Source organism: Erinaceus europaeus, chromosome 1 (assembly GCF_950295315.1).
Source record: "Erinaceus europaeus chromosome 1, mEriEur2.1, whole genome shotgun sequence".
Classification (NCBI taxonomy): Eukaryota; Metazoa; Chordata; class Mammalia; order Eulipotyphla; family Erinaceidae; genus Erinaceus; species Erinaceus europaeus.
The window spans coordinates 50,078,261-50,097,493 of NC_080162.1; the positions used below are offsets into that span (position 1 = coordinate 50,078,261).

The 19,233-nt window shown below is 49.2% G+C and overlaps 1 protein-coding gene across 6 annotated transcripts in view; it reads left to right on the top strand.

Annotated features, from left to right (window-relative positions):
• The window catches only part of SULF2 (sulfatase 2), a 129,508-nt gene that overhangs the window by 106,632 nt on the left and 3,643 nt on the right, over positions 1-19,233 (top strand). For all 6 annotated transcript variants that reach the window (XM_060185867.1, XM_060185852.1, XM_060185849.1 and 3 more), the window contains exons 7-18: positions 1,579-1,754; positions 4,327-4,455; positions 6,647-6,703; positions 7,506-7,635; positions 8,831-9,023; positions 13,564-13,792; positions 13,922-14,018; positions 14,726-14,820; positions 15,345-15,404; positions 15,832-16,001; positions 16,200-16,342; positions 17,757-17,880. In XM_060185867.1, coding sequence (XP_060041850.1) covers positions 1,579-1,754; positions 4,327-4,455; positions 6,647-6,703; positions 7,506-7,635; positions 8,831-9,023; positions 13,564-13,792; positions 13,922-14,018; positions 14,726-14,820; positions 15,345-15,404; positions 15,832-16,001; positions 16,200-16,342; positions 17,757-17,880 — 1,603 coding nt within the window. The remainder of the gene's footprint in view (positions 1-1,578; positions 1,755-4,326; positions 4,456-6,646; positions 6,704-7,505; positions 7,636-8,830; positions 9,024-13,563; positions 13,793-13,921; positions 14,019-14,725; positions 14,821-15,344; positions 15,405-15,831; positions 16,002-16,199; positions 16,343-17,756; positions 17,881-19,233) is intronic.

A 19,233-nucleotide genomic window follows, 5' to 3' on the forward strand; every position in this document is an offset into this window, starting at 1 on the left:
GACATCATGGACCAAACCAAGATCCTCAAGTGCTCAAGTCCAGTGTTCTAACCAGTTGGAGTTATTTCCCCAGCTGCTATTAAAAAAAGGGGGCGGGCAGACGGTAGCACAGCCGGTTAGGCACACATGGCGCAAAGCACAAGGACCGGTGCAAGGATCCCGGTTCAAGCCCCTAACTCCCTACCTGCAGGGGAGTCGCCTTATAAGCAGTGAAGCAGGTCTGCAGGTGTCTGTCTTTCTCTCCCCCTCTCTGTCTTCCCCTCCTCTCTCCATTTCTCTCTGTCCTATCCAACAACAATGACATCAATAACAACAATAATAACTACAACAAGGGCAACGAAAAGGGGAATACATAAATAAATAAAATATTTAAAAAGAATTAAAATAAATTAATTAATAAAAAGTGTGTGCTTTTGTTAAACAGAGCACTGCTCAGCTCTGGCTTATGGTGCCAAGGATCAGGCCTGGGACATTTGCATGCAAGTGCTGTGCACTGTCGCTGCACTGTCTTCCCAGACCGCAGTGATTTTCTTTCTTTATTAGTCATTTTAATTTGTCTTTACCAGAGCACTTCTCAGTTCTGCTTTCTGGTGGTCCAGAGGTTGCACCTGGGGCCGCTGAACCTCAGGCCTGAAAGTCACCTTGTTGTGTGACTGTTATGCTGTGTCCTTGACCCCCTGTTGGATTTTTTTCTTTTTTAGCAATCATATTGAGATGTAACTCAGTACAGCACGGTTCACCCTATTCAGGTCTAGAGTTCCGTCACTGGAGTATTTGCAGCTATCAGTGTATCACCACAAGCAATTTCAGAATGTTTTCATTTCCCCTTAAAAAAAACTCCACAGTTCTTAATCATCACCCCTAACCTCCATACCCCCTTCACTCTGAGGGAACAACCAACCACCACTGTGTGTCTGTGCACTTGCCTGCGCTGACATTCCCTGCAGGCTCTGCGGCCTTTTGAAACTGACTTCTTCCACTGACACCATGTCTCCAAGGTTCATCCATGGAGTAGCACATGATCAGCACTTTGTTTCTTTTCACTGCTGAATACTATTCCATTGCTTGGCTGTGTATCATTCTCCTTGTCTACAGCTAGTTAAGACGGAGTCACAGTACAAGACATTTACAGTTCAGTCCTGAACAACACAGACCTTAGCACTTTCTGGATCATAAAGGATCCTGTTGAATAGCACTGGCACATTGTCACAGGTCAGTGTGATTTCTCTCACTCATTCCTTCATTCAGCAGCCTATGTTGAGTGACAGTGCACACAAGACACAGCAAGGAACACAGTGATAAAGACTGTCCCCTGGTGGAGACTTTCATCTTCTATGCTGGGAGACAGACAGTCCACCAAGAAGTAGAAGGGGTAGAAGGTAGGAAGCACAGTGAGGAAAGGTGAAGGGGCATGGTGATCTGGAAGAGCGGGAGGGCCCAGGGTGTACAGGGGACATGACCCCACCCGGAGCAGGTATGATGGAGCCTTGGAGCAAGCACCTTGTCACGTTGGCGAGAGCCGGGCAAGACCCATAGTGCCTGCTGCCCCCCAACCTCACCACCCACCTGTGTTTGCAGATTTACAACATGCTAGTGGAGACAGGCGAGCTGGACAACACCTACATCGTCTACACTGCTGACCATGGCTACCACATTGGCCAGTTTGGCCTGGTGAAGGGGAAGTCCATGCCTTACGAGTTTGACATCAGGGTCCCCTTCTATGTGAGGGGCCCCAACGTGGAAGCTGGCTCCCTGTAAGTGTTTTGCAGCCCTCTGTCCCACCCTAGGGTTCCCAAATTCCCAGGAATGTCCCCAGATGGCCAGAAACCAGAGATTCAACCCTATGGCTCTAAGCCACTGCTCTGGGCAGCCGAGTCTCAGTGCCAAGAGAAACAGTTTCGTCACCCAGGGAGGATACAGATGCAGTTACATCTCTCTCTGATGGGGAAGGAGAAACCTGAGCACCTATGAAGACAGACTGCTGGTGGGATGGCCATCGACACAGCAGGGAGCTGAGCTGTCTGTGCCACAGCCACTTTGATTCCTGTCTGGCCATGGTGTCCTTGGGTTTGGTGGTTGTGGGAGGTGCCCTTGTCTCCTCAAGGCCAAGACAGGCATCCACTGAGGTCTGAACCAATTCCACTGCTGCACAAAAGGAAGCAGCTTCCTCTCCCATTTTGCCTCAGGACCACGTGGACCACCACCCTCAGCCAGCCGCCAGCCATCAACCGTCTCCTTGGGCAGGGAGAGCATAGAGAGGCCAGTAGCACGGTAGCTAATATGGACCTGCTGGGCTGTAAGGGAGACTGACTATAGTGACCTTTGAAATGCTGACAAACTTGTAGAAAGACACTTGTTTGGTCTGACTTCCCTCCTGATGTAGAGCCTGACAGATAAGATATAAGGACACAGGAGGAGCTTGCAGCACAACTCTTGAAAGAGGTCCACAGAGGTGTCTCCACACCCTCTACTCCTTTGGAGGTTTGGTGGCAATTCCAGGAGGCAGGCTATGTGAGTTGGAGCCTTGCCCTGCCCCTGGATCCAGGACCCCACCTGGGATAACGATGGTCCTGAGAGGATGTGGACAGCTTGTATCTGTCCTGCACTTTTTCCTCAGACTCTGGTCTGAGTATTTCATAGCCACACGAGTCACTGGAGCATCACAGTCATCCTGTGAGATCATTGCTACTGTCACCATCCCTGTGCTAGAACTGAGGAAACTGAAGCACAAAGAGGTTAAGTTGCCTGAGGTCACATAGCAACAAATGGAGCCAGAATTTGAAGTTGGGCTCTCTGTGCTCCTCTCCAGCACTATGCACTGCTTCTCAGAGCCCATAACTCCCTCACATGGAATGAGAGAGAACCTGGGAGAGAAAGAGGATTAAAGATGACTGAAATCCTAAGAACCAGGCCCCTGGGCACCAGGGAATCTGGGGCCACTGAGCCGCCTTGATGGAGACTGTGCCCATGTGGCCATCAGTCATCAGCAGGCTCCAGGGCCCTCCCTAAAGTCACTTACCACCATGTCAGGAGAAAACAGGAGGAAAGTGACAGATGGTGGGGATAAATCACCAGAGTCACTTAGCTAACATTTATGGAACATCTACTGTGTACTTTCAGTTTAACTCTGAGAGGGAATCAGAGTGATGAAAACAGATGAAAGTGTCTGCCTTCCACTTAAATTCTAATTGGGCAATAAACAACAGAGCAGGTAGATGAGCAAAAGCTATAGCAAATGGGAGAGTGGAAAAGTTTCAAGAGCAAGAGAAAGCATGGAAGGGGCGGTGCTTGGAAGGGGGCAGCTCCAAATTCCGGTCTTCTGGAAGGACACGGTATCAGCAGCCTGTGCTGCCTAGCTGATCATCACTAACTTAGCAGCTGAAAACAGCACACGTGTGTTGTCTCTTGAGTTTGTATGGGCCAGGAGTCTGAGCCTAACTTAGCTTGTCCCTTCGCTTGGGCTGAAATCAAGGTGTCAGTCAGTGCTCCTATCTATCTAGAGACTCAAAAAAAAAAAAAAAAAGGAAAAGTATGTTTTCCCTGCTCACAGGGCTGTTCGCACAGAGGACTTGAACCCACTCACCCGTCCTCCCCCCCCCCCAGAATTTCACAAACCTCCTTGCTGAGCTTGTGATGGTAGCTTGCCTCTTCAGAATCAGCCAGGGAAGAGGAGACCAGAGAGTGCAGACCAGTAAGACCGGGCCAAGATCATGGAACCATCACAGAGCCATAGCCCCTCACCTCTGCCATGTTTTATTGAGGGAGGAGAGACTGCATACAGATGTGAACACCTGAGAGTAGGAACCCCCGGGACCTCAACTGAAAGATAGGGGAGAGTGCTTTGTTGCTGTTTGGAGGAAGAACAATCCAGGCAGAGGCAAAGCCAGGGCAAAGGCCCCAACGTCAGACTGCTGGATCTAAGAACAGCTAATGGCTAACGTTTGCTTCCAAGATCCAGATCTGGGTCCTGGGAAAGAGCTTGGATACCACTGAGAAGGGGGTGTTCTTTGTTCGAGCAGTGGCGTGCAGAGACGGTATTACTGGCAACAGAAACAACCTAGTAGAAGCCAGGTGGGGTCTGTGAATCCCAGAATCCTGTGCCTTGTCTGGAGGTCACAGGAGTGGGGTAGGGGTGGGCTTAGCTGAGTTAAGGTCACAGAGGGAAACACCGAGGGCTGAGATGCAGGAGAGTAGCACAGCTGCAGCCTCTCCACTGCAGGCTGCTCGCCCCGGCCACCTTCACCCTTCTAGCAGCCTCTCTCAAGGAATGATGCTGGGACACGATGACCCAGGCAACCAGTTCTCTGTTCTCTCTGCCTCCCCCAGGAACCCCCACATTGTCCTCAACATTGACCTGGCCCCCACCATCCTGGACATAGCTGGTCTCGATATCCCCTCAGATATGGACGGGAAATCCATCCTCAAGCTGCTGGACACAGAGCGGCCAGTGAATCGGTGAGGAGGTGGTGGAGAGGGTGCTGGGTCCCTCAACTTTCTTGAACTTGGTGATCAAGCCATGTACATCTGAAGGGGGTGTCTCCAGGGCATAGAAACTGAGTTTCCAGGGGTTCCCTGTATTCCAACCCCAACCGCTTCCCTGCTATGACAAAGATGTACCCTCTGGCGGGGAGTGGAGGGAAGGGTAAGTAGCATAATGGTTGTGCAAAGAGACCCTCATGTTTGAGGCTCTGAAGTCCCAGGTTCAATCTCTTGTACCACCACAAGGCAGAGCTGATCAGTGCTGTGGTGAAGGAAGGAAGGGAGGGAAAGAAGGAGGGAGAAAGATCTACCTTCTCTTAAGTTTTCATCTTTCCATCTGGAAAATACCCATGGTAGCCATCAGTAGGCAGTCTGAGAACTAAAATTATGTGGAACTTGAAGTCAACTATAGCACAAGTTCATGCTAATTAAGCAACCACTGTATGCCAGACTTTAAGTATTTTGCGGGGGAGTGTGACATTTTGATCATCACACTAACCCAGTGAGGTAAGCATTCTGAGCAGGTGATCTACCACTGAGCCGCATCCCAGGTAGAGTTGGCATTCTTATGACCTGCTGTTTGCGGATTTGGAAATTGAATTCCAGAGTGGTTAGGTGACCTAGAGGGAGTTTCTGGGCAAATCTGGAACCCAGTCTAGGCATTCAGACTCAAGACTAGAAACTACACTCTGTCACCATGTTATGTGGCTTGATTACCAGATGGTGTGATGGGACATAGTCCTCGGTTTCCTGGAGGCAGAAAGGGATCACTGCTGGTGAGCAAAAAATAAATAAATAAACAAACAAACAGGTGGGAAGGTGAGCTGAGTCTGGGCAGGGAATGTAAAGGGATGTGGCCACTGGCATGGTAACAGCGACATCTGGTGGTCATCTTGGGAACTGCCCCTGGTTGTACTCTAAAGCTTGTACCAGTCCTGGTAGAAACTGTCTTCATCTGGCAGCACTGCTGAGGCCCCACCACTGTTGGGCCCCTTCCTATAATTAAGAACTTTCAGGAGTTAGATAAAATATGCAAAGGCAATGGGCTGGAATCTTCCATCTTAACTTGAGTCTTTGTCTTGGAATTGAAAAAGATAGAATGAAACTGCATGAGGGCTGACAAAATAGCTTATCTGGCTAGTGACCTGCTTTGGTATGTGCACACCCTAGGTCCATGCTCAGCTCCTACTGCATTGGAGAGAACTTCAGTGCTGTGTGTGTGTGTGTGTGTGTGTGTGTGTGTGTGTGTGTGTGTCTTTTAACTGTTATCTGTTTATTATTAGATAGAGACAAATTGAGAGAGGAGAGAGAAAGAGGGAGAGAGAGAGACCTGCAGCCCTGCTTCACCACTCGTGAAGATTTCCTCCTGCAGGTAGGGACCAGGGACTTGAACCTTGGGTCCTTGCACACTGTAATGTGAGTGCTTAACCAGGTGCGCCACCACCTGGCCCCTGCCTATCTGTTTTTCTACCTGAAAGCAATAGCTGGTTCAGAGCAGTAAAACCACAACAGTGAAGAAAGAGAGGAAGGGAGAGGTTGAAGGAGAGAGGGCAAGGGAGGAAGAAAGGATGAGCATGAAATGTTTACAAATTCAACTATAAAGGATCAAAGGGGAGAATCCCCCAGCACATATATAGTTAACCTGTATAAGTCAAAACAGCCACTTCAGGAGCTGGGTGGTGGCGCACTTGGTTGAGTGCATATATTACAATACACAAGGATCCAGGTTTGAGCCCCTGGTCCCCACCTGCAGGGAGAAAGCTTCACAAGTGGTAAATCAGGGCTGCAGGTGTCTCTCTCTTCCTCTCTGTCTCCCCCTTCCTCTCAATTTCAGCTGCTTCTATCAAATAAATAAAAATAATTTAAAAAAATTTTTTAAAAAGCCACTTCATCTGGTGCTAAAGTAGAGGAGTGTGGTCACTCTGCCCCAGTGCCTTTAGACCCATCTCTGAGAAGATGGATCCTGGAAGGGGAGAGTGAGGGGCCAGGCCTTCCCAGTGCCCAGTGGGCCCACTCACCCTGACTACCCCAGGAGCCCCAGATCTGTGCTGATAGCAAACCAGGGCTGGCTCTGGACACCATCTCTGCATTAGGGAGAATGGGGGGGGGGGGTTAAGCCCCTTCATTGATAAGAAGGTGATAAGTGTCCCCCTCTTTTTTTTTCCAGGTTTCACTTGAAAAAGAAGATAAGAGTCTGGCGGGACTCGTTCTTGGTGGAGCGGGGGTAAGTCAGGTCCAGAGACACCCAGGCAGTAGAGCTGAGCTGAGCAGCACCAGGGCAAGCCCATGCCGGCAACTACCCCTTCCTGGGCAGCTCCCAACAGCTCCCCCCCACACACACACACACTTGCCATGTTAAAGCTGTCCCTGTCGAGGCAGGTGGGAGGATAGTGCCACTATCACACCACCCTGCACTGACTGGGGACACATCTGCAGCCATTGAGACACAGGGAGACTTAAGATTGACACAGACTTGATATCAAGACCACTGAATCCTCCAGGCATGTCCTGTCCAGACTGTGCATCTTTTTTTTTTTTTTGAGTGCCACCAAGTTATCACTGGGGCTCAGTACCACACAATGAATCTACCCTCTGGTGGCCATTTTCCCCCTTTTGTTTGCTTTCTGTATTTATTTGACAGGACAGAGAAAATTTGAAAGGGGAGGAAGAGAGAGAGTGGGAAAGAGAAACAGACACCTGCAGACTTGCTTCACTGACCGTAAAGCATCCACCCTGCAGATGGGGAGCAGGGACTTGAACCCAGACCCTTGTGCATGGTCGTGTGTGCATTCAACCAGGTGTGCCACCACCTGGCCCTTTGATTGTTTGTTAACTTCCTGCCTGATTCAGTTTCAGTTTTTTTATTAAATCCTCATCTCTTAAGTCCCATCACAATCTGAGGCAAGGCCAGGCTGGACCTGAGTGGGGACCCTGCATGGATGGGTCTGGGGCAGGGGGGGCCTTCAGTAGGCTGGCACCACCCCTGTTGAGCTGAGAGCTAGTGCATGCCCCACTCTGCCCTGCAGCAAGCTGCTCCACAAGAGGGACACTGACAAGGTGGATGCCCAGGAGGAGAACTTCCTGCCGAAGTACCAGCGCGTGAAGGACCTATGCCAGCGCACTGAGTACCAGACGGCCTGCGAGCAGCTGGGGCAGGTGAGGCGGCCTGACTGGGTCTGGTTGGGGTGGCTGTGCTACATGCTAGGGCCATTCTACCCCTGCCGTTGTGGAGCTGCTGTGTGACACCCAGGGAGCTGGTCAGGGAATGAGATTCCTTTCTTAATCAGGATACTGCTCAGCCTTGGCTTAAGATGTGGTGTGAGGGATTGAACCTGGGACCTGACACCCTCAGGCTGAACATCTGTTGCATAAACCACTGTAGGACCTCCCCAACCCAGGAGTTGCCGTTTTAAATATAGTTTGAAAACATTTTTCTTTCTTTCTCTCTTTCTTCCTCCCTTTCTTTCTTTCTTTCTTTCTTTCTTTCTTATTGGATTGATAAAGAGGAATTGAGAGGAGAGGAGGAGTTAGAGAGGGAGAGAGACAGAGGGAGAGAGACCTGCAGACCTGCTTCACCACTCATGAAGCTTTACCCCTACAGCCTGGACCAAGGGCTTGAACCTGGGTCCTTGCACACTCTAATGTGTGTGATTAGCCAGGTGCACCACCGCCTGGCCTCGAGGTTGCCTTTTTAAATAAATCGGTTTAGGTTTTTAAAAAAGTGAATTGAGTGCAAGGACCTGGGTTTGAGCCCCTGCACCCTACCTGAAGGGCAGATGTTTCCCAAGCAATGAAGCAGGTCTGCAGTTATCTCTCTTTCTCTCTTCCTCTCTATTTCCCCCTCCCCTTTCAGTTTCTCTCTGTCCTATCAAATCAAGTCAAATAATTTTTTTAAAAAAAGAATATATCTAGAATCGACGTAAAACACACACGTTACATTACACAAGGGCCCAAGTACAAGCCCCTAGCCTCCACCTGCAGAGGGGGAAGCTTCACGAGCAGTAAAATGGTACTCTCTCTCCTTCTCTATCTCCCTCTTCCCTCTCAACTTCTCTCTATCTCTATCCAAAATAAATAGATTCCCTCTCAACTTCTCGCCATCTCTATCCAAAATAAATAGATTCCCTCTCAACTTCTCGCCATCTCTGTCCAAAATAAATAGATTCCCTCTCAACTTCTCTCCATCTCTATCCAAAATAAATAGAAAAGTGAATTCACCTCCAGAGAAAAATTAAGAAATAGTTAAGGTGCTGAACAGCAGAAGTCTTGACTGATGGGTGCAAGAGGGTGTGGAGAGGAAGCCCTGGGTGCTGGGGATGATGAGAGAAGCCTGAGGTCCCGTGTCTTACAGAAGTGGCAGTGTGTGGAGGACGCCACGGGGAAGCTACAGCTGCACAAGTGCAAGGGGCCGGCTCGGCTTGGGGGCAGGGCCCTGTCCAACCTGGTGCCCAAGTACTATGGGCAGGGCAGCGAGGCCTGCACCTGCGACACCAAGGACTATAAGCTCAGCCTGGCAGGACACCGAAAAAAGTTCTTCAAAAAGAGTAAGTGTGGTGGCCTGGCTGGGAGAGGAGAGATCCATAGCCAGGTGGCTCACGGGCGGCCCAGAGCAAAAGCAGGGAGATGGCCAAGAGACACAGGGCCGACAAGACAGAGAGAGAGAGGCCACGGCACTAGGTGGTGACAGGGAAGGCAGAGCAGGTCTGGCTGTGACTTGAAGGCTGTACTGGATACTACTGATTCCCACTACTCATGGAATACCTTTTTCTCAGCCAGCTTCCTGACTAGAATGTACTTGTCGCTCCAAGTCAATACCTGAACCGTGTTCATGGTCATTTGCGGGAGGGCGGGTATGTATAAAGGGGGTAAGAGACTTCAAGTCGCTTTATGTTCATTTCCCAACTGAGGCAGAACAAAGGGGAATGTTCTGCCCTCGTTTCAGCTCTAATTCTATGAACAAGTGTCCCTTTCATGTCCATCAAGCATCACACTTTTTGCTTTATTGAATCTTTCCCCACAGTGATTTCACTATTTAAAGTGTCCCCCAGGCATGTTGTGCATGTCCCTGTACTGTCCCCAAGGGCAGGGAGGCTTTGATGTGCCCTGAGAGGAGCTTCATTCATGCGTGGCTTGTAGCACTGCTGGCTGTGAACTCAATGCTAATGGATGGGTAACATGTTAAGTAAGGTGTCTTTAGACAGAAACACACCTTGAACAAGGTTCTGTCCTGTGCTGGTGGGTTAATGAGCATCTATCTAGCAGAGTTTCTTAGGAAACTAACTCCAGTCTCCAGCAGCCACAGTTTGATAGCCACTAATGCCACTTCCCAAGTAGCTGTGAGGCACAGGGAAGAGGGCAGAAGTCAGTCCTGACTGGAAGACTCAGCTGTTAGAGCTGGCTGGTCACTGTCCCTTGCTGAGGCTGTGTTCTCCCTGCCACCAATCCTCTCCCCACCCCCACCCCCCAAGAATAGCCCCAGCCATTCAAGTTCAAAGGAAAATGCTGCTAAGCTTAGAGCCAGTGCTGAAGTTCTGCTGGGTACCAGGCCTTGGTCTCAGCAAGAGCTGGTCAGCCAGCTAGAAGTTAGTCTTCTTCAGGGCTGGGCAAGTTGCATGCCACTCATTGCTCTGGCTCCCTGACCCAAGGGCAACCACAGCCTAATGAGAGATTTTAGTTCTATTCCTTTAAGTTGTGGCTTTAAAAAAAAAAAAAAAGGTGGGGAGGATATTTACTATCTTAACTATATTAGATAGTTCTGACTCATTTCACTCAGCATCAAATCCATGAGGTTCATCCAATATTGGAGCATGTGTCAGAGTTTCTTCCCTTTTTCAGGCTAAGTGATACTCCCATGTGGCCTAATTAGAGACTGAGCCTCCAGCAGCCTCATTCTATTTCCTCCCAAGCTGATTAGGGGCTATTAAACCAGTCTCTTCTAGCAGAATAAAATGATTAGTTTCCAAACTGAATTACATAGCTAACATCTCCTTGCTTCAACCCATGGTTCAGTGGATAATCTTTAAATAATCTGGAAAAACTTTCAACTCAGTTAAGCTTAGTGTTCCTGTCAATGCTTTGGGGGGGAGGGGCTGCACCTAAATAGCAAGAAGTCAGTGCTCCAGTGAGGACTGTGAACCGCCAACCGTCAGTCTTGTTTGATGTCCATCCAGGGGAGCAAGATCAAAGGTTACTCAGGAGAGACAAGAATGACTGGGCTACACAGCTGGTCTCCTGGTCCAACAACCTTCCTCCTGCAAACAAGGGCCAATAAGATTCTCTCCATCTCTTCTGAGCAGCCAGCCTGCAGTTGGGTTCTCAGCTGGGGGTGATTGTTTTTCCCCTGGGATACCTGACCTAGTAGAGGTATTTCTGGCTGTCACAGTTGTGCATAGTACAGGAGATGTCTGCAGACAGCCAGTGATACACAGGCCAAGCTCTTAACAAAGTTTCAAACTGCCCCCACACACACACACACACATACCCAGCCTGTAGCACTGAGGTGGGAAGCCCAGGGACTGCCACACTATGCTGCAGGGGATGCCAGCTACTGAGGTATGAGGAACCCAGGCAGAGCCAGCTCACTCAGAATAGAGACCATGAGCAGATGAGGAATATAGGGGCGGGGACAGCAGACTTGTGTGTCCTCCCCTGTGCTAGATGCTGCAGTTCCAGAGTTGGAGGGAGACTGATCAGAGCTCATGGGTGAGCCAAGGTGTCAGCAAGTCAACAATGTGAGAGGCTCACTTCCTTCCATGAAATGCATGAAGGGAAGAAAAGAGTGGCAGGGGAGCTCTAGAATGGATGGTCAGTTGGTGTTTAAAAGAGCACCAAGTGTGGGCCTTGTAACTGACCAGAGAGCAAGTCGGGAAGTGGAAGCACAAAAAAGAAAAACAAAAACAAACAAACAAAAAACCTGTGGCCAAGCCGCAGGGAGCCCTGTGGGCTGGGATCTAGGGTGGTTCGGGTTGTGGCTTAGGGCAAGCATAGCATAGCAGTAGAGGTTCTGACCAGCGCAGCCACCCAGTGCCAGGAGCTGAAAAACTTAGCAGTTGTGCTCCACATCATTCTCACAGGTGCTGCTAGGTCACTAAGTGGCCAGCGGCCACACAAGGCTACACAGTGGATTCCAGAGGCTCAGCTTTCACCTGCTGGGTTAACAAGCCCACCCCCACCCCCCAATACCTATGGAAGGAAGGGCTCCTAGGGTGCCAAGGAGAACAACTAGCCTGATTCAGTCCAGGAAAAGATTTCCTCAGGGACTGGCAGGTTTATTCTATAGAGAACCAAAGAGTAAAGGAGGCTTTGCCAACTACACAGTCAGTGTCTCAGCTTCCCAACTCTGTCACCCTAGGAAATAGCAGCTGTGGATTCTGTGAGTGACTCAGCCCTCCAGCCATAGTTTGATGCGCCTAGGTTCAGACTTGGAGTTTGGAGTGTAGAAAGATACAAAGACTGAGGAGCAGAGGAGACATGGAAGAGAAAGAACACAGTGGGTGTGTTTTACAGCTAGAACAAAGCAGATCAGAACTGGGTGCATCCTGACCTCAGACTGTGCCTTAGGCGTGAGGGGTGGGGGGGGACTAACACAAGGCAGAAAAAGCTGCCTTGGGGCCAGAAAAGGGTCAAGGCCTTGCCAAAGAGGGAAAATCCCTGTCCCCGGGAGGTTTTGGCCCGTAAGGCTCAGATTCAAGGAAATAAAAAGGCACAGACTTGTGGCTCAAGAGCAAGGGCAGTTAAGACTGGAACGCTCTGCCTAGGTCACAATAGCCAGGCAGTCCCGGCCCATGGACACTGCTTCCATCCAGTCTTTGTTCTTGTCTGTTTGTTATGTATTAGCAGAACACTGCTTAGCCCTGGTTTATGGAAGCACTGGGATTGAACCTGGGACTTTTGGTGCCTTAGGCATGAAAGGCTTTTTGCATAACCATTATGCTGTCTTCCCAGTTCTCCAGCTAATCTTTGAACTTGGTTGTTACCTGGTGTTCATTCACAGCCCATCAGAAACCTGGGCCAGTGACTGGGTCCAGGCCCTTCTCTTAAAAAAAAAAAAATGCCTTTGGCCAGGCAGTGACGCAACCAGTTGAGCACACATATATATTACCATGAGCAAGGACCCAAGTTCAAGCCCCTGGTCCCCACCTATAGGGAGGGATGCTTCACCAGCTGAGAAGCAGGTCTACAGGTGTCTCCCTTCCTATCTCCCCTTCCCTTCTCAATTTGTTTCTTATGAAATAAAATAATAAAAATAAGTAAGCCTTCCCTAGAGCAAGCAGCAGGGTCACAGCCTGCCACACACATGCCAGTAAAGCCTTAGCCCTTAAAAAAAATTAAATTCCAGACATTCACAAGGTGTAGCCACCATCTCTCTAGCTGTAAAACATTTCATCACCCCAAAAGGGAAATCCATAAGCAATCACTGCTTCTCTCACAGACCTCATTAGTTTTCAATTACTTGCCAACCTGTAATTTTCTTTCTATCTCTATGGCTTCACCGGATCTAGTTATTTTATTTTATTTATTTTTAATTTTTTATCATCTATCTATATTGGATAGAGACAACCAGAAATTGAGAGGAAAGGGGGTGATGGGGAGAGAGAGAGGGAGAGGGAGAGAGAGAGCCCTGCAGCCCTGCTTCACCGCACGCAAAGCTTTTCCCGTGCAGGTGGGGACCAGGGCCACTGTCACATGTGCACTCACCCAGTTATGCTACCACCTGGCCCTCTTGTTACTTTATATAAGTAGAATTCTACACCATGTGGCCTTTAGAGGCTGGCAGCATCCATGTTCTTGGCATCCATCCTCATTCAAGCATGTGTCAGTCCACCATCTATGGTCAGAGTCTGATTTATGAAGGTACCAGTTCATCCTCCCAAGGATGCATAGCTCACACAAGCTTGTTTCTTCTTAGCTCCAAGACTTTGGGTTTCCCTGGCTGAGTCACTGAGAGGTCCTCCATGTTGGGGTCTGGGTCCTCCTTCCTTCAGGTCTCACGCAACACCAAGTTTCTTGCTTGGGAGCGTGGCCCTATCTGGACTCAGTCTGCTGCCCAGGGAGCCTGACCAGCCTCTCCTTCTGATGCTACAGAGTATAAGGCCAGCTATGCTCGCAATCGCTCCATCCGCTCCATTGCCATCGAAGTGAACGGCGAGGTGCACCACATAGGCCTGGAAGACACGCCCCCCCTTCGCAACCTTACCAAGCGGCACTGGCCAGGAGCCCTGGAGGACCGAGAAGACAAGGAGGGAGGGGACTTCAGTGGCACTGGAGGCCTTCCAGACTACTCTGCCCCTAACCCCATTAAAGTGACACATCGGTAAGGGTCCAGTGGAAGTCGGGTGTGAAGGGAACAGGCTTGACCTTAGCAGGAGCACCCACACCTCTGGGATCCCTGAGAGCCCCCACTCTCACCCCCAGGTCACATGTGATCCTTTGTCTTGAACAGGTGCTACATCCTTGAGAATGACACAGTCCAGTGTGACCTGGACCTGTACAAGTCCCTGCAAGCCTGGAAGGACCACAAGCTGCATATCGACCATGAGGTGACAGGAGTCTGGGCAGGGAGCAGCGTCTCCTGAGCTTAGGGTGTGATGGGGGTCAGGGGGACAGTCACACTGGGTGGGCAGTGAGGGGGTCCCAGTCCCAACAATAGACAATGTCCTTGCAGCATGCTGTCAGGAAGAAGCACAGCCATGACACATCTTTTTTTTTTTTGCCTCTAGGGTTTTCGCTGAGGCTCGGTGCTAGCACTATGAATCCACTGATCCTGGCGACATTTTTTTTTCATTTAATTTGATAAGACAGAAATTGAGAGAGGAGGGTGAGATAGGAGAGAGAGACACCTGCAGACCTGCTTCACCACTTGTGAAGCATCCCGCATGCAGGTGGGGAGCCAGATATTTGTACGGGCCCTTGCACTTTGTTTTATGTGTGCTTAACCATCATCCCACAATTTTAGATTCATAAGCTATTAACATCACATTGAGTCTTTCCTACAAACTGGGAAGAGACATCTAGGTCCTTAGTGAGCTCTTGGGCAGGACAGAATAACTCAGGCCCTTCACTGGATCCTGCTTGCAAATGAGATTGGGACCTCTGAGCACCCACAAATGCAGCACTGGCCAGGGAACCCCTGGGTACACAGGCTACCAACACTAGCCAGACAAGAAGCAGGGCCAGGGTACTGCCAGGGCCTGTTCCTCTCACATCCTGAATTTTAAGGCCTCCTCTCCTGTTTTCCACCCTTCAGATTGAGACCTTACAGAACAAAATTAAGAACCTGAGGGAAGTCCGAGGTCACCTGAAGAAAAAGCGTCCAGAAGAATGTGATTGCCACAAAATCAGGTGAGGTACCAAAGGACTCCCAAAACCCACTGTGACTCCCTTCCCCCACCACCATCACTGGTTTCAACGCAAGAGCAGGACCAGCCACTAAAACTTCTGTAATGATGGAAGTGGGCTACATCTGGACTGTCCAGTATGGTGGCCATCAGTGACATGTGACCATCTAGCACTTGAAATGTGCCAGCATAAATGAGCAATCTTCACATGAGACTAATAGCCCCATTAACCGTAGAATCCTCCCAGCAAGGGCTTGAAAACTGTGGGTTTCTCCAGTGCTGGCCCAAACCAAGTGTAAGGTGGGCAGGACAATGGAGCAACCAGCCTGGAGGTGCAGAAGTTACAGGCTCAGCTTCCACTTCCCCAGTCAGACTTGAGGCCTTCACCCAGGGCCTCCCTGCTCAGGATTGGTAGGCAAGGGGCCTGCTATCCAGTTGGTAGTACCCTCCCCTCAACACTACCCCCATAGAACCACAGTTTGTACCCCATGCATGTTGCTCTGAAACCTGGGATTGGTTTTGTTACAGCTACCACAGCCAGCACAAAGGCCGCCTCAAGCACAAAGGCTCCAGTCTGCATCCTTTCAGGTAAGGGTAGACTTACACCCAGGCGAGAGACTTACACAAGGCAAAGGTCCTTGTGAAAAGACTGTCCTTTCTTGAGAGAAATAAACCTTAACCTTTCCTGAGGAAGTTTGTGGCAATGTCTGAAGAGGTGGGACTCACACAAACAGTGCAAACCCCAACTATAAGCAGATTTCCTAGCGCCCCCCTGTGGTTGGAAGGCATTGACGCCTCCAGAGTTCAAGTTAACCAGGAGCATGGGAAACCCTAATCTAATGGTCTGCACCATTTGGGGACCAGTTAGGACTTGAGATCCTTTGCTCCCCAAACCTTCTGTTGCTGTGCCCATAACTCTGGGAAGGAAGAGAGGTTTAGGGTCACTGGTTCCTAGGAGGATCTAAGATGGCGGCGTAAGGAGAAGTGTGAAGGCTGTGGCCCTGTGTGCCCACAGGAAGGGTCTACAAGAGAAGGACAAGGTGTGGCTGTTGCGGGAGCAGAAGCGCAAGAAGAAGCTCCGCAAGCTGCTCAAGCGCCTGCAGAACAATGACACGTGCAGCATGCCAGGCCTCACGTGCTTCACCCACGACAACCAGCACTGGCAGACGGCCCCTCTCTGGACATGTAAGCGAGCCCCAGGCGGGAAGGGCTGAGGGACTCCTTCAGTGAGTGACCGCCTTGCTCCCCATTTGGGAGTGCAGATCCTGCAGGTTCTTTCTGGAACAGGCTCCCTGACCTCAGGAGTCACATGTGCTTCTGATTCCTGCTGGTGAGCTGGACTTCTTGCAGATGTTCATGGCATGCTGTCTCTTCCCTTGGCAGTGGGGCCCTTCTGTGCCTGCACCAGCGCCAACAACAACACCTACTGGTGCATGAGGACAATCAATGAGACCCACAATTTCCTCTTCTGTGAATTTGCAACAGGCTTCCTAGAATACTTTGATCTCAACACAGACCCTTACCAGGTATAGACAATACTAGCTGGAGAAAAGGGGTTCTTGGGTTACACAGACTTGGGGTACTGCCACTTAGCTTCCCACCAACCCCTGAGGACAACTGATTTACAAGTTCTTAAAACTGAAGCCACGGAGAAGTTTACGTGTCGTCGTTCTTCCTGCTCCTGTGCTTCCTGTGTCTGTAACCGAGATCATATACAACTTCCTTCCTCACACTTGAGCTTTGTTAAATGTGGAGAAGTGTAGGAATGTGAGTTTCTGGGGCCCTTTAGATCAGGGGGGCCTGTTGGATGACAGGATATGGCCAGCACTCGTGAAGTTCCTATTAGGTGGCAGGACTTCCCTAAGTGCCTCTGTATGTCAGCTGAATACATGAAAGACTGGAGTGGCCCAGAACATGTAGAGCAAAAAGGAGTCAGTCAGCCTGTAGTGATTGAAGCATCTCTTTCCTTTTTTTATTTATAAAAAGGAAACATTGACAAAACCATAGGGTAAGAGGGGTACAACTCCATACAATTCCCACCACCAGCTCTCCGTATCCCATCCCCTGCCCTGATAGCTTTCCTATTCTTTATCCCTCTGGGAGTACGGACCCAAGGTCATTGTGGGATGCAGAAGGTGGAAGGGCGTCTCTCTTTTCTAAATACACTACTGAGCTTCAGTACTGATCGTCTCGGTACTGTGGCCTCAGTACTGTTCAATCTTCCATGTTGCAAGAAAGCCCCTAATCAACTTTTTGCATGAAATCTTATTTTCAAGTGCCAGCAGCTCCGCTATGCTGTTTTAATTACAGTCCTCTTTAAGTAGGTCAGCCCTACAGAAAAACTTCACAAAAAGGCAGAGGATATAGGTTAATCGGTCACTGGTGGTTCCCAGACTAGAGAAAAATCCGGCTCACTCATCCCCCTCAATGAGTGGCAGCGTTCCAGTCAAGAGGAACCCAGAGACTATAAAGGAAGACTGCTTAAAAATATTTTTAGAAGGGCTTCTTCCCCAAGCTTGGCCATTTCCTAGTCAGTAGCTTCGAGAGTTCAATGTTAAGTCCTAACTATTCTGGTCTTTGGCTTTTGCCAGAAGTTGGGGTGAACAGGACACCATCTCATGGGACTTTCTACTTCTAACCTACCTAAGATAAGACCCTTAATGGTCAGAAGAGGAAAGGGGCCAGGCAGTGGCACTCCTGCTTAAGTGCTCGCATTACAGTGCACAAGGGCTCAGCGTCAAGCCCTTGGTCCCCAAAGTTTCGTGAGTGGTGAAGCAGTGCTTGCAGGTATCTTTCTGTCTCTCTCCCACTCTATCTCCCTTTCCCTCTCGATTTGTCTCTATCCAATAATTAATTAATTTAAAAATATAAGAGGGTAAGGAGGAATGGGAGGGCTATCTTGCACTCACCTGATTGACAACCTGCCTTTTTCCCAACCAGCTGATGAATGCAGTGAACACACTGGACAGGGATGTCCTTAATCAGCTACATGTACAGCTCATGGAACTAAGGAGTTGCAAGGGTTATAAACAGTGTAATCCCCGGACTCGAAACATGGACCTGGGTGAGTATATGCCCCAATCTGGGGCTTGTAGAGAGTGGGGTCACTACACAAAATGATTTAGTAGATCATATCTAGCCTGGAGACTGAATTTGGGATTACTAGGAGCTGAGAGACATAACAGGAAATACACAAAATTGTTGCAACTCTTACCCTTTGTGTTCATTCATTTCAACAAATACTGTTGAAAACTTAAAACCTGGCACCACAGGAAAAGATGGACACATTCCCTGACCTCATGGGAAGCTGACATTTCACTGAAAACAGTCTTGCTTCTATGAGTGAACAGGATAGTGCACTACAGTGTAACAGTGGGTAAGAGTCAGAGATGACCCCATTCTGAGCCCTAAGGAATAAGCAGCAATTAACCATTGATAAAAAATGTGGAAGCCTGGCATTCTAAGCGATTTAATGTGGAAAACTGAGGAATGCTTTTTGTTTTTAATTTTTTATTAGCAATTTAGTAGTGATTAACAAGATTATAAGGTAACAGGGGTACAATTCCATACAATTCCCACTACCAGAATTCCATGTCCCATTCCTTCCATTGGAAGCTTCTCTATTCTTTATCTCTCTTGGAGTATGGACCATAATTCTTTGTGGGGTGCAGAAGGTGGATGGTCCGGCTCCTGTAATTGCTTCACTGCTGGACATGAACGTTGGCAGGTCGATACATAGCCCCAGCTTATTTTTCTCTCCCTGGAGGCTCTGGAGAGGTGAGACTTTGGGATGCATTGGTGAGGTCATCTGCCCAGGGAAGTCAGGGTGGAATCATATTAGTGTCTTCGACTTGGTGGCTGAAAAGGTGGTAAAATATAAAGCAGGACAAATTGTTTAACAATCAGGAACCCAAAGGTAGGAGTAACAGATAAAATTAGGGGTTTTCAGATGGGAAGAAGCTAGGAAGTCTATTTTAGGTATGTTGTAAGGAGGCCATGACTTTAGCTAACATGCAGGTGGGCTAAAAATATTGTTTGGGAAGATGGTGTCAAAATTGAGAATAGGGCTAGAAAGCTGGATATGCGCTGAGAGTAGCTCCCAGACATTAACTGTTTACCCCATCGATCTGACCTAGGGCCTATATATATTCCTATTTAGCACAGGAACTTGTGTGACCTATGAGTCTCTGTCAGTCTGAGCTTGTAGTCCATGGTCACAAGGAGGCTGCATTCATTTCAGGACCTGTTTTCCTCAAGTGGCCGAGTAGGTGGACCCAGCCTCCCTTCAGAGAGTGGGGCAGTCCCTACCATTGCTGCTCTACAGTGAGGGCAAGGTCCTGGCAAGGCCTACAAGAGGGCTTATAATGATGCTCCTGATGGAGGTCACCAGTGATAGTGGACAGAGATCCCATAAACC